The sequence below is a fragment of the Diadema antillarum genome, unplaced genomic scaffold, assembly GCF_040938485.1.
Source record: "Diadema antillarum isolate AM-2024a unplaced genomic scaffold, OU_Dant_1.0 seq00000609_RagTag, whole genome shotgun sequence".
In the NCBI taxonomy this organism is placed as follows: Eukaryota; Metazoa; Echinodermata; class Echinoidea; order Diadematoida; family Diadematidae; genus Diadema; species Diadema antillarum.
Genome location: NW_027271534.1, coordinates 34,777 through 48,478, shown reverse-complemented (window position 1 = coordinate 48,478; position 13,702 = coordinate 34,777). Strand labels below are relative to the sequence as shown.

The 13,702-nt window shown below is 37.6% G+C and overlaps 1 protein-coding gene across 1 annotated transcript in view; it reads right to left on the bottom strand.

Moving 5' to 3' along the window:
* Positions 1-13,702, bottom strand: part of LOC139735931 (putative sodium-coupled neutral amino acid transporter 11) — a 52,727-nt gene that overhangs the window by 16,485 nt on the left and 22,540 nt on the right. Inside the window, exons 2-3 of the mRNA XM_071646684.1 lie at positions 8,005-8,173; positions 760-834 (exon numbers count right to left, since the gene is read on the bottom strand). Of these exons, the coding sequence (XP_071502785.1) occupies positions 760-834; positions 8,005-8,173 (244 nt within the window). The remainder of the gene's footprint in view (positions 1-759; positions 835-8,004; positions 8,174-13,702) is intronic.

Here is a 13,702-nt window from a genome sequence, read left to right as displayed (position 1 = left end):
TGCCATTATTCCCAGAATATCATTTACACCATACCAACACTCAATTTGACAGTAGAGTTCAAGAGATAACAATTTTACCTTGAACAAAAAACAAACAAAAAACATAAATCAGAAATAATATAATGCCGAGCTTGAAATTTGGTCTGACTATATGGCATCATTGTAGCACTCATACACATATATATCGGTGTCTTGCAATAGGCTGGTAGGTACCACAACATGACATTTTGAACTTTGTGGCAGACTTTTAGGCAGAATTTTAGGCAGAATTTGATGCAGACTTTGTTCAAAGCACCTGAAAGATGCTCTAAACATTCAAAGATTCAATCACTAAATTTGATCGATTGAAAACAATGAAATGAAATATTCAGGTCTAACTTTGTGATGCCATTTTAGATGAAATATGGAAAAAAAAATCTAAAATGAGTTTGCAAGAGCAGAGCTTTATCCTAGTGCCACGACTGTGTCACACACACACACACACACATACAGACACACACAAACACACACATGCACAAGATAAACCATAATGCATAATCTCTCAGAATTCCTTTGTCAGCTGCCTTTATAGCCTTTATATGTTGTAGGTTGATAGGCAGACATACTTAAAAACTTTTTTTCTTCCTTACATTTATTTAGCGGCTTGCTAAACACTCTGTGTGACACAAAATGCAAGATTTGTACACACTGGGGCCCTCTATGCCCACATATCTTTCATAAAATACTTGTTGTTTGTTTGTTTGTGTATTTGTATTATACCTGTTACACCACTGATGAGGATGAGGAACAATATACCAAGTGGGAGACCGGATTGCTTGAATGCATAGGGAATACCTGCAAAGAACACAGAGTAAATCATGTTAATCTATATAGTGCTCCACCATTGTGGTATTCCACTGTCTATTTTCAAGGCTGCCAATGCGCAGAGAAATCTACAGGGAGAAGCGCATTATGATATAATATTCCGCTTTTCAAATGCACACATATGCATAGAGACAGATCAATTGAGAACGTTTATTGACGTCTGCGACAATATTGCATGGATTACATTTTGCAGGTATTATATCAACGCTGAAAAATAAAATTGAAGCTTCGAGAAGTCAACAATTCACATTGTGCTGGCACAGTAAATAATATTTCATGACAAAATTTATGAATAACTGAAAATAATCACAGAAATGCAGGTTATTGTCCTGTCATACGACAACTGTGCCAGCCTTAACATAAGTCAAAGTACATTCATGAAAAAAAAAATATTTATCTAGATTGTGGTTTTTTTTTTAAACAAGGAGCTTGTTGAACACAACATCATTGACATAATGCAAACACTAAAATAAGATCTATAAGGGAACACTAGTACGTTTTCAAAAGGGAAGTTTTTGCAAAGGAAACAAGATCTTGAGGTGGGGCTAGGGGTGAGACATGGGGGTGGAACAAATCGATAATGGGGAAATACAATGTATTTTGTAATGTTTGCCAACACTGATAGGTATATCAATTCATTGTCACCAGCAACACACTTTTTCTACATAAACTTTCAAATACAAATACAAGGGAAAGAACAAGTTGCATCTCACAGAAACAATCATTACTTTAAGACAAATTGATATTGCACAGATTCCTGGGGGAAAGTGAACACACAAGTAATTGAAGAGTTTGTTCGCAAAAACCGACAAGTCCATATTTGCCAAATGGAGATATTTGCGATTAAAGGTCAAGAAAAATAAAGAGAATAATAAGAAAATTTTTGCTTCTTTTGACCGTAACTTCAAAAATGTACCTTTATATGTAGTGACCAATTTTTGTATATCATTTAAAAGGTATTATTTTGTACTTTATGACAGAGACTGTACTTCAAAATCTTCAAAAATGGACTTATCGGTTTTTGCGAACAAACTCTTCAATTCATGCACTATACCACTGTTAATCAGCACATTGCAGTAACTTTGGAATGCCAACGATCAAAGTATAGGCTTACAAAATATAATATCAGAGATGTACTTAACAGCATCCCATACCACAAGGCATGAGCAGCTAGAGCTTTGCATTTGTGTGTGTGTGTGTGTGTGTGTGTGTGTGTGTGTGTTGTTGTTGTTGTTGTTGTTGTTGTTGTTTCTTCTTTCTAGAACTTCTTTTAAGCACAAAACTTGGCCTTCTATACCTAGATTACATGACTTCTACTCATCTGAATACAATGTAAGTCTGAAATCAAAATAATCTATGGAGTTAAAATGTACAGTTCATTAGATTAGCACTGCCCTTTTAATACAAAAAATACAGATATGCAAAGATGATATATACACAATTGATACTGTAGTTATCTTGTTTTCCCTACTGTTTATGTTTCAGGGAATAATCGGGCTTCTTGCTAATCATTACAGGTGACATATACGAATAGGCCTTTGTCTGTACTCTACATTTTAAAGCATATGGATTTTATTATACATTTATGAATGATCCCTCATATACTATGTGATACATATGTTCACACTTCACACTGTGTACATAACATTTAGGATTAGACCAACAAACACAAAGTATTAAGTCTTTTCCTTGTTAGTCAAGACATTTTCATACTATATGTGATATTTGACATCAACTTCAAAATTCTATGTACACTATAGCAAATTCATGGGGTGAACAGTTAATCATAGTACACAATAGTACAGTTGTTTTTGGTTTGTTTTTTGTTACAAACAAGAAGAGCAGTAAGTTATGTAGCTTCACTGATAAATGCAGCAAAGACCATGGGGGTAACAAAGGCACACAATATTTCAAAGTGAGTGGCACGTTCATCTGCTCACAACATACAAGAAATTTAGAGTAAGGCAAATGAGCCTATGAAACTACCAATGGATGTTGGAAGGTAGGGAGGGGGGAGGGGAACAGTAAATTCCACTCAACATTTATTGCATTTACCCATAACTACCACAGAAAAGCCTTGGTATGGATGGGTGAAGGAAAGAAGCAAAAAAACAAACAACAACCGAAAAAAGGTATCAGAAAGTGAATATTAATCCTGTTATATTGCATGATTGGCTTTAATCTATATAAAAGCATCAAACAAGACTATATTCAACAACAGATGCCCTAGCTGCCTTCCATGTATGAAATTAAGTGAACCATGAATGAAAGGCAAAAGATAAGGGGTCTACCCACTGAAAGCACCCAGGGCAAACTCATACATTAGTTACATTCAGACGACAAGCCCTAACCTTGAGGTTAAGCTCTTGCCCCTAACTTCGATGTGTGTGGTACGCACGACGAATCTTCAACTCGAGGTTACGAAACCTCAAGGTTAAATTCCTGTCCCTTTGAGTGCGTTGATTTTTGTGTCCACACGGTCTGAACGTAACTATTATCAACCCTGACAATCACCTCCACTGAGAATGCCCAAAACTGCATGCAAAAAAAAAAGATGGTGGACTGCAAATAAATGCGCACACCTTTCTGAAAGACTGGCATGCACTGACTGCATGAATGGCTAGCTGATACAGTACGCTGAAGGTCATTTCTTTGTTGTTGTTGTTGTTGTTGTTGTTGTTGTTGTTGTTGTTGTTGTTGTTGTGATATCAACATCTCTATCCTACAATGCTGTAGAGGCAGGATGGAAGCTATTCAATATTTGTAACTGATAATTAACTACGTTCCAAAGTCTTCTTACTTCAGTCGATAGCCAATGGAGTATATGACTGGTTTATATCATTGATGATATTAAAAATAATTTCTTCAACTTCATACCTTACATCAGGCTGGGGTGAACAATTTAGTGGGAAACCCTCTGAGAGCCACAAAATATCATGGAAGCAAAAATTAATTTATGTTAAGTGCCCCCCTAGGAAGTACATCAAAATCATTCAAACCAATCTCGAACCCCCTTGAATGGAATTCTGAGGTCAAACATTCAAGGGTATTGCACTCTGTAAGATTTCCAACCCCCTCCCAGTCAACATGGTGACACAACCCTAGGCCTATATGACAGTATTGGAGTGTATGATACACATTCACACATCATGTATGTTGACTTCCAACTGATCATTAGGTCATTTTAAAAGGAGGAGCTATGTCCAGCAACAGCAAGAAAAAATACAGAAAAAGTAAATGTTGTAGGCATAAGCATTGGAGAAATAATGGAAAGGTATGAATAAGAGTTTTGCGCAAATACATTCTTGATATCTCATGCCTGCAAACTACCAAGGTTGAATAACATACTATGTCCACTGCCTTGGAAGATTTTTCGACTACTGAAACCTGATTATGCCAAGCAGGAAACTTGTTAATCAGGGGATAGAGCAATCATATTCCAATCAAACTGGTACATATTTCCCCATTACAGCACTCACAGTGTCCTTAGAGAAATTAGCTATCAAAAATACACCATAATGCATATATAAATCAAGACGTAACATGCACATACAATGTATATATCTATGAAACGAGACAGAACCTTCATCCTTTCAACAACAACAAAGATCTATTCAAAACAAAAACAAACTCTGTTAAAAACCCCTTGTCTTTTTTTTTACGCTGTTACTATACATCCAATACATGTAAATGAATTCATCTATGATATCATGCATTCAGGGCTGATTGTTTCCTTTAAGATTCAAACCTTACTTTCACCCACATGGTAATTTCTCACAGAACTATGGCCACAAAGATCATGGATTTAAAGAATATTACATCTATTGATTCATGGCTGGCAGAACGGGGGGCTCGCCCCCCCCCCCCCCCCCCCACTTTTTTTGCACCAAACAAAGGAATACATAAGGTGTCACCACTTTGGCGCCCCCCCCCCCCCCACCCCACACTTTTTTTTACCCCGGAAGTGCGTAAGCAGCACTAGAAAGAATAGAGACCTTGAAGTGTGAGCGCGGTAAGGTTATGTTTTTGCGCTGAAGACCCTTATTTTTGTTTGTTTTGTTTTGCTTGTCAGCTGAAGAAACCCGGAAATGGAGGGAGAAAGATGAGCTGAAGACCTTTTTTTTTTTTTTTTTTGCTTGTCAGCTGAAGAAACCTGGAAGTGGCACCAGAAGTTGCGCAGAAGGCCTTTTTTTTTTTGCTTGTTACAAACATAGCTCACGAAACCCGGAAGTGCCCCCCCCCACTTTTGAAAACACTCCGCCGGCCCTGTGATTAACTGTCAAAATTACAATGTGTGCAATCACAAGTTGAGCACAGGTGAGGGTGTAGCTCTGAAACATCATATGAAATATTTCAGGGTGCTACATAACTTTATTTTACCCACTTGCCCAGTCGGGTAAGCAGATTTTCAAATTTGCTACAAAACACTTGCCCGAATAGAAAGTCCAAAATATAAGGAATAATATAGAAAATCATGTGTAAGTCAAGGGAGTAATAAAATGCAATCATTGGAATAAACAGCACACACTGATTTGCACGCTTCAACAAAATGGAGTTATAAACTTGGTCCAATCAAGTGTTGCCATTGCATTGCATTGGGGCTTCTTAATGTAAGTGTTGAAAAGTTTCTGAAATTAGATATAAATTGTGTTGCATCACTAAACGGCCATTATCTTTGGGCTCTGTATTGTTGACTTTGTGGGTTTGCTGGGGAATAAGTGAAAAAAAAGGTGGCTTCAAAACTTTTAGTTGGGCAAGCATTTATTCTCATTGTTCAAAAACACCTCCCCAAATTTGATTTTCACTTGCCCCGGGCAATCACGCAAGTGCTTATGTAGCACCCTGAATTAATATGCCTGTTTTAGTATGTTTCACTCTCTCCATGTTCCTTGGATGTTATCAGGAACTTTTATGAATTTTAGTTTCACAACTGTTTCAGTATGTTTTATTCTCTCTATGCTCCTTTTATATTGTTAGTTACTTTTATCATTTGGTATTTTAATGTTTAAAGTTCATCTTTAAGTTCATTTAAGAAACAGTTCAGAAGAAATATAAGTTGGTACCTAAAGATTTTACAGAAGATTTTCTGTTCAGACTTACAACAGTCGAATGTTAGTGTGTTAGTTAAATACAGTATATTCCCATTTCACAAAATTTTCCTTACAACAAGTTCAAATTCAAGTCCCAAAATCATCTTCTTTATATCTTTATGTACTTTACTGTTCAGATATATAAAAAAAAATCAATATAATGAAATATGACTGCCAGTGTCGAGGTCTTTGTTATTATATGGGAGTTGCCTATCATGGCTATGAGCGTGTGCATCCACACAGGAGCTGAGAGTAAAGTAGAAAATAACTTGATGCTCTTCCAAGCATTTGAAATATAGAGATATTCTCTTAATACTCCAGCCAATTCCACCCAGAGTACTATCCAAAACTTTTGCACAATTAATCTCTACCAAAATATACGAATGGATGTTCTCCAGTAAAGGCATAAACCAAATACTGTTATTTTGGCACAACTGTATTAGCAGTATTCCCTGCATTTTTATGATCTTCCTGTGACAAATCAAAATTTATCCAGCTCCCCAAAAAATTAAATGTATGTAGGACGTGATGTAAGATTTGTATTGGTACTCACAGTACTTTTTTTTCTTTTTTTTAACACAAAGACTACACGTACACCATACAACCCACCAAATTCATACACTACCACTCTACCGAAGATTTATATACAATATAATTATATACTGTATATATTTTTTTTCTGAGCTGAATCATTCAGAAGTGTATCCATGGCAGCACCCCGATACTCCATGAAAACTCAGAAGGAGATCAAGAAAAGTGCAGTACCCCTATGAAACGGTCACAAACAGCATGCTCAATTTCACTTGCAGCTATACGTGCTACTTGCAGTCTAGACACTTGCGTAAGAACATAAACTCGTTATACCAATCATGCGGTTCTGAGTGCACAATTCGAACAAGGAGCATAGAAAGGGCCTCAGACGAAGTCTGTCATGCACTCATATGTTGGAGAGCAAGAGAATGAAAAATTAACACGTCATTAATGCCTTTAATGCATCCTGCTTCTGAAGTACTACACTGTACATCATATTCTAGTGGCATTGCCATGGTTACCACGAATGGAACGATACCAGCATGCATGCATCATTCACTCCTAGCAAAATTTTTGGAGCCATCAGCACAGACAGAATGATAAATTGATGACTATTCAAATCTAGATCAATTTTATAGATAAACCTGCGGAATTATTCAGGTTGCTACAATTCTCATCCCACCAGGGAAAAGTATGAGCATGACAGATAATGAACAATATTCAAAGACAAGACCCTGACATATTGGGTAGATAACAATGATATCCTGTATGCACAGTTAACCCTTTGTTTGCTTTTAGTGCTAATTGATGCAGTACAGCCCACAGCAGTAAGTACTGTAAACATGGTCCAAAGTCCCAAGTGGCGGTGAAGGGGTTAAGCTAGCTCCTTATGCCATTAGATGTAAGTGATCTTGTGCACGGCAATAAAAAGCCACCGGAGGCAGAAGCAAAGTGCTCTTACAATCAACTGCAAGTTGATTGTAAATGTTAAAGGTCGTGACCTATCAAAAGAGAAACAAATCCCTGTATATTCCACTCCTCATATGTACGATGTTCTTGCAGGACTGACACAAGAAATAGCAAGTTTGCATCTGCAGACCAGTGGGTGAAGAATAATACCTTAAATAGAATAGGAAAAAGATATAGAGAGAGATGGGGTGAATAACAAAATGTGATAGAAATATAGGAAAAGAAAGCAGAGAAAAGTAGAAAATATAGAGAAGGGCAGAAAGAGCAAGAGGGAGAGAGATAAAGAATGGTATAGAGTAAGTTATTTCCATAGAGAGAGAGATTAAAAGGATAAAATAGGATATTGAATAATAGATCTCATCAGAATATAAGATAATAGAGAAGGTGAGAGATGGAGAGAAACAGAGGGAGAGAGAGAATACTAGAAAGACAACTTTGCATGAGAGACTGTGATATATTACTGGAGCTGATTATGAGACAGGTGGTGGTATGACTGATTATGGTGGGGTCCTCCCAGACCGAGTGGTAGAAGAATTGATAAGATACCTACCGATGATGCCTGAGCCAAGGATGCTGTTGGTGGTGTTGAGGCTGGCTCCTGGTATCCCACTCGTGGGCTTCTCCGCATCCTGCTCTTTCTCTGGGGCCCCTTCGGGCGTGGCCTCCGCCTGTACCAGCCCCGCCTTGTCATGGGTTGGAGGCTCGTATGGAGGTACTGGCTGTGGAGGGGGATGAAAGGAATATAAATGATATATAGCGCGATTCATATCCAATTCCACAGCTCAACGTTAGAGGTGGCCCAGTGGCCCGGGCCACTAAAAATTATTTTGGGGCCACCAAACTTCAAAAAAGGTTAGATTTTGGTGGCCAAGTCAGGCACCTAAGTTTCAATTACTCTATATTTTGTTTCATTTCAGGGCACTATATTTCTTCTTTGGGCTAACAAATTTTTACAAATACAAAGATTTTAGTTTCCCAAACAGGCCACCAGAGAAAAAAAAAGTTGGTGTTGAGCCTTGCACACCATCCTACAAATTGTCAGATTCGTCCCAAACATACATAAACATGGTTCACAAGACTGTCTATTGTGTAAACGTAACATGCAAAAGTTTTTGCTATGATAAAATAGATGCAATACACCAGACTGCTGACATCCCGCAAAACATCGATTTCAGTTCAATTCAATTCATTTCAATGACACAGTTGTTTTTTCATACATCCAACAAAAGGTAATGCATTCTACAAAGATGAAATGATAAGATTAAGAAACTTGCAAGTAAGTCAAATGTGTTCTCACACTTTCAAAAAAAAAAAATCTGTTAAACAATCTTTTATTTTTTTCCTTTTTGGATTACAGTTCAGTCGATCAGTGTGGTTATACATTCCAAAACAAGGAAAGTATACCACCCATAGCTTCCTGGGATATCTGAAGAGTACTGCAACTCTATTATAACAGATTTTGTGACTACGACACAAAATCTGAAATTTCCATATATGCTGCATGATGGAATTAAAATCAGAGTTCATACTTATACCCCAGTTTGCAATCAGTTTACTGAAAAGACAGCTAGCACAGCTCTGGGATGTGTGTATACTTCCTTGCACTTTAGAAATCTACACTGAGAGAAAATGGAACATCATGTGGCATCAGTTAAAGAAAAATCCTCAAGATTTGGATCGCCATAGTTACCCAAACATTGTTTTGTTTGTGTGAATGCGACCAATAGAAACTACTACATCCGCTGATTCATCTAGACATTAAAGGGATGGTGTAGTATACATGTAGGTGGAGATGAGGATTGGGCTTTTAACTTTCAGCGAGATACCAAGAAACCACTAAAATGAAATAAAACAGAGCATTCCATTCTAAGAGGAATTCAATTTCAAAGTTTATCAGATCTATGAAAATCGGTTTTGGAATTGCTGAGACATAAAAAAATAAAATAAAACAAAGCAATCATAATAAAAGGCGGGTCCCACCTTTTATTAGGTTTGCTCTGTTTCAGATACCTGAGCCATTTCAAAACCAAGTTTCATCAAGTAAACATTGAATCCCTCCTAGAATTACATGCTCTTTCATATTTCATAGGAGGTTTCTCATTTATCTCACCTAGTGCCATCACATAAAGCAAATGGAATCGAAATCGGGTTAGAAATGGCGAAGGAGTAGCATTTTGTAGCCATGCAATGTACAATATAGGTCAAAAATCAAGGTCAAAGGTCAAAGAAGTCAAAGGTCAAAATTCTGCGTAGAAGTTTTGAAGCCCTCACCTAGTGCCATCACATAAAGCAAATGGAATCGAAATCGGGTTAGAAATGGCGAAGGAGTAGCATTTTGTAGCCATGCAATGTACAATATAGGTCAAAAATCAAGGTCAAAGGTCAAAGAAGTCAAAGGTCAAAATTCTGCGTAGAAGTTTTGAAGCCCTCACCTAGTGCCATCACATAAAGCAAACGGAATCGAAATCGGGTTAGAAATGGCGAAGGAGTAGCATTTTGTAGCAAAATGTACAATACAGGTCAAAAAATCAAGGTCAAAGGTCAAAGAAGTCAAAGGTCAAAATTCTGAGTAGAAGTTTTGAAGCCCTCAACTAGTGCCATCACATAAAGCAAACGGAATCGAAATCAGGTTAGAAATGGCGAAGCGGTAGCATTTTGTAGCAAAATGTACAATATCTAGGTCAAAGGTCAAGGTCAAAGGTAACAACTGAAATTCTATGTAGCAGTTTCAAAGCTCCCATGTAGTGCTCTCATATAAAGCAAACAGAATCAAAATCAGCTAATAAATGACAGAGAAGTAGCAAATTGAACATTTTAATCACACACAGACGCACACATGGACACACGGACACACTGACACACGGACGGACACACACACGGACACACACACGTACGGAGCCCGTTTCATAGTCCCCTGCTCGAACTCGTTCGGCGGGGACAAAAAAGTTATAAACCTGAAGTTAGGTCTCAACCAATACTATACCATCCCTTTAAATCACCTTTCCCCACCTACACTCTTCTGTCATCAAAACCTACTATCTGCTTGCGTAAATGGTGAGAGTTTGTCGGTCCATTAAATCTGCCGCCAAGGGCAATTCTCTATCTTGTTTTTTACACAGGCCCACTGACTGGGAGAAACTACTCCTCTCATCCCGTTGCCATGGCGACAAATCATCCCATTAGTGATGCACCAGCAAATTTTCTGCCATCCCTAGTACATTTATAGAGGTATCTGCCCTCACTCTGAAATATCACGCCGGAGCAGATGGTGGCTCTGCATATAGGCTCAGAGTCTCACAGAACCGCCAAAAGTGGAGACACGCAATCAGAATATGTCATCCGAGATCTTTGAGAAATTGGATTGCTCCCATCTCTCCTCCCATGTGTCTCTTCTTCTCTATCTCTTTCTAGCTCTCCCTGATCCCTCCCTCTCCCTCTCTTTCTTTCTTACTGTCTGGTTTGGTATCATGCATCTTCATCAGGTGCATCAATCGATTGCGACACAGTGCAGAACACAGAGCATGCACATGGTACCATAGTATGGTGGATGATAGGGATACAGTATTATATGAAAGGCTTTCGAATCATTTCTGTAGACGAGTGTTTGTAAGTTGGCTGCTTTCATTATGCATGCATCTTTCATATGAAGATATTATCTTATGAATATAAAGATATGTGCATCATATATTTATAGGTATATGTATAAAAAGTATGTACATCCACAAAGATATTTAGTTATAAGTACACCAGTATATCATGGATGGATATAACTTGCTTTTTATGAATTATATGTTATGAATATAATAGGTACATATCATATATTTTCATGTCTTTTTCTAAATACATTTAAATGTACCAGTATGTTATGGACAGATATACACTTGTAATTTTTTCTAGTTCCATTTGTTTTATCCTCATACGTGTACTCATGAAGGTATTGTATGTGTGTTGAAGTAAATACCAGTAGTTGATTCAAGCAAACTGTACATGTTAAAATGTAAAACGTAAAACTTGGATGCTGGACAAACACTTATAATTTATGATGGAAGATGTCAAGTATGAAACACAATCAGTGAAGATCAAACAGCAAAGTCAAGGACTGTATGATGAATGCAAGGAAATATGCCTGTAGCACTGTGCCATGTGCTAGAATACCATGCATGGTACATTGTACAAATTATGCACCTGACAGTCTAAACTTTTGAACAGACAGGATTGCACAATATCAAAGGCAAATGGGAGTATATTTTGGATTGTTCAGAAGTTATGGAGGGAGGATAATCTTAATATTACCTGACCACACAATGAACATTGTTTGTTTCATGAATAGGCGACATCTCACATTCCACGGCCTGTCAGTTTTGCAAAAATTCCTACTCTAGGTCAGCAGCAGCTCCAAGTCTACTGAGGTGCACACAAAATCAAATTTTGCAATACACTTGTAATACATCTAGGTAATGTAAATGTAGCTGAATGCAGATAGAAGCAGGACCAGCCAGTAATGCCTGATGAAAAGTAAGGTTGGGACTTTCAGGCCAAATCCAAGACTGGTGGTCACTTAAAGCTCTAACCCAATCATATGATTAGGATCCAAAATATTTCATAATATAAGACAGGGGCAAGGTCCTCCTTTGGGGAAAACTAAACCCTTCCTGTGCCAGTGAGGCCAATGAGTCAAATGTGCATTAATTTCACACTCATATCCTATGGACAGGAAATTACTGTGATAAACAGAGGGTCGATGATAAATGTGTCACTATAGCCCTTTCCACCATCAAGATAAAATTCTACTGACTGTGTGCATAAACCTGTGACCAATAGAACTCAAAGAGTTACCATCTTAGATGAAACTAAGCTCTGGCAAGCAACAGTGCGGGCTCTGCACATGGATTGACTCTTTGAAAATCTGGAGCAGTTGAACCCTAACTGTGTTTCATTGATCGCCAATTGCATAGCCCTGTACTTTCTTTGCCTATCAGCACAGATGTCTTAAACTACTTGTAATCTCCAATAAATTAGATTAAACCTTTAAATCCCCCCAATGAGATTAAACCTATAAATCTCCCAAATCCCCATTGTTGTCACCATGGCCTTTCTACTGGATTGAGACACATTGTTACACTTGAAGGTAAGGCCCGGCTTCTCTACAACTAAGTCTAGTTTTATACCCATTTACTGAAATATAGGCTCTCTTCAACAATGATACCACTCTGCAAAAGTCTGGGCTGCATGCTTGTACTATCAAGGAGGTACTAAGTGAGCTATTACCTCCTCGGTACCTCCTTGCTATACCAGTATCTCTGCCATTTGGGTAAATTATATGAAGAGCAATGAAAAAACAACAACAATCAAACAAAGGGTTAAAAATGACCACTAATGCTTCCAAGAAGCAAGAGACTGGATTTTAATCAGAGACTCCAATTCTCCCCCTTGGGACAAAAGATAGAGATCCCGTTTTGATCTGACTTAATTTCAATTTTGCAAATCTCCCACTCTTCCTATGTGTTTTCTGCTTGGGATGGATTTTCCCACTTCAAATTCAGCTTTCCCCTCCTAACTTTACTTTGTCATTACAGTATATATATATATATATATATATATATATATATATATATATATATATAATATGAATATAATATAATGGTCAGCCATTACTACAAATAGTAGTATATAGTAGAAGAGCAGTTCATATATGATTAACAGTCTAGCTTTAAATGTTAACTACAAGGTAAATATTGCACCCAGATGAGAGCTATATAAATACAAGTTGCGCACATACACCATGATATTTGAAGAGCTTATAAATATTGACTACACTGAGTGGGTCTGGTAAAGGAAGACTACATGTACATTATCAAACATTATTGTGTGTGTGTTTGTGTGTGTGTGTTTTTGGGGGTGGTTACAATTTAAGAATAATAATGATAAAATGATCTTCTTTCTTCACTATTATATTACCTGAGCATTGCAAAATACCCATTTATATGCCTGGATGGGGGGGGGGGGGGGGGGGGGGGGCATTTGTTAGGTAAAAATATTTTTTGTCCAGGGAAGTAAACACTGGAACTCTGGTCATGTGGTCATGTGTTTGACAGTCAGAGGAATCTAATTCCACTGTGCCACAAAGCCCCCAACACAAATTATTTGTCAAGATTTTAATGGTACTACATGTAAGAGCCCCTCTCAATTTCATGACATTTTATACCTTTCAGGACACATGACTCCAGTAAACATTGTAATAGCCTTGA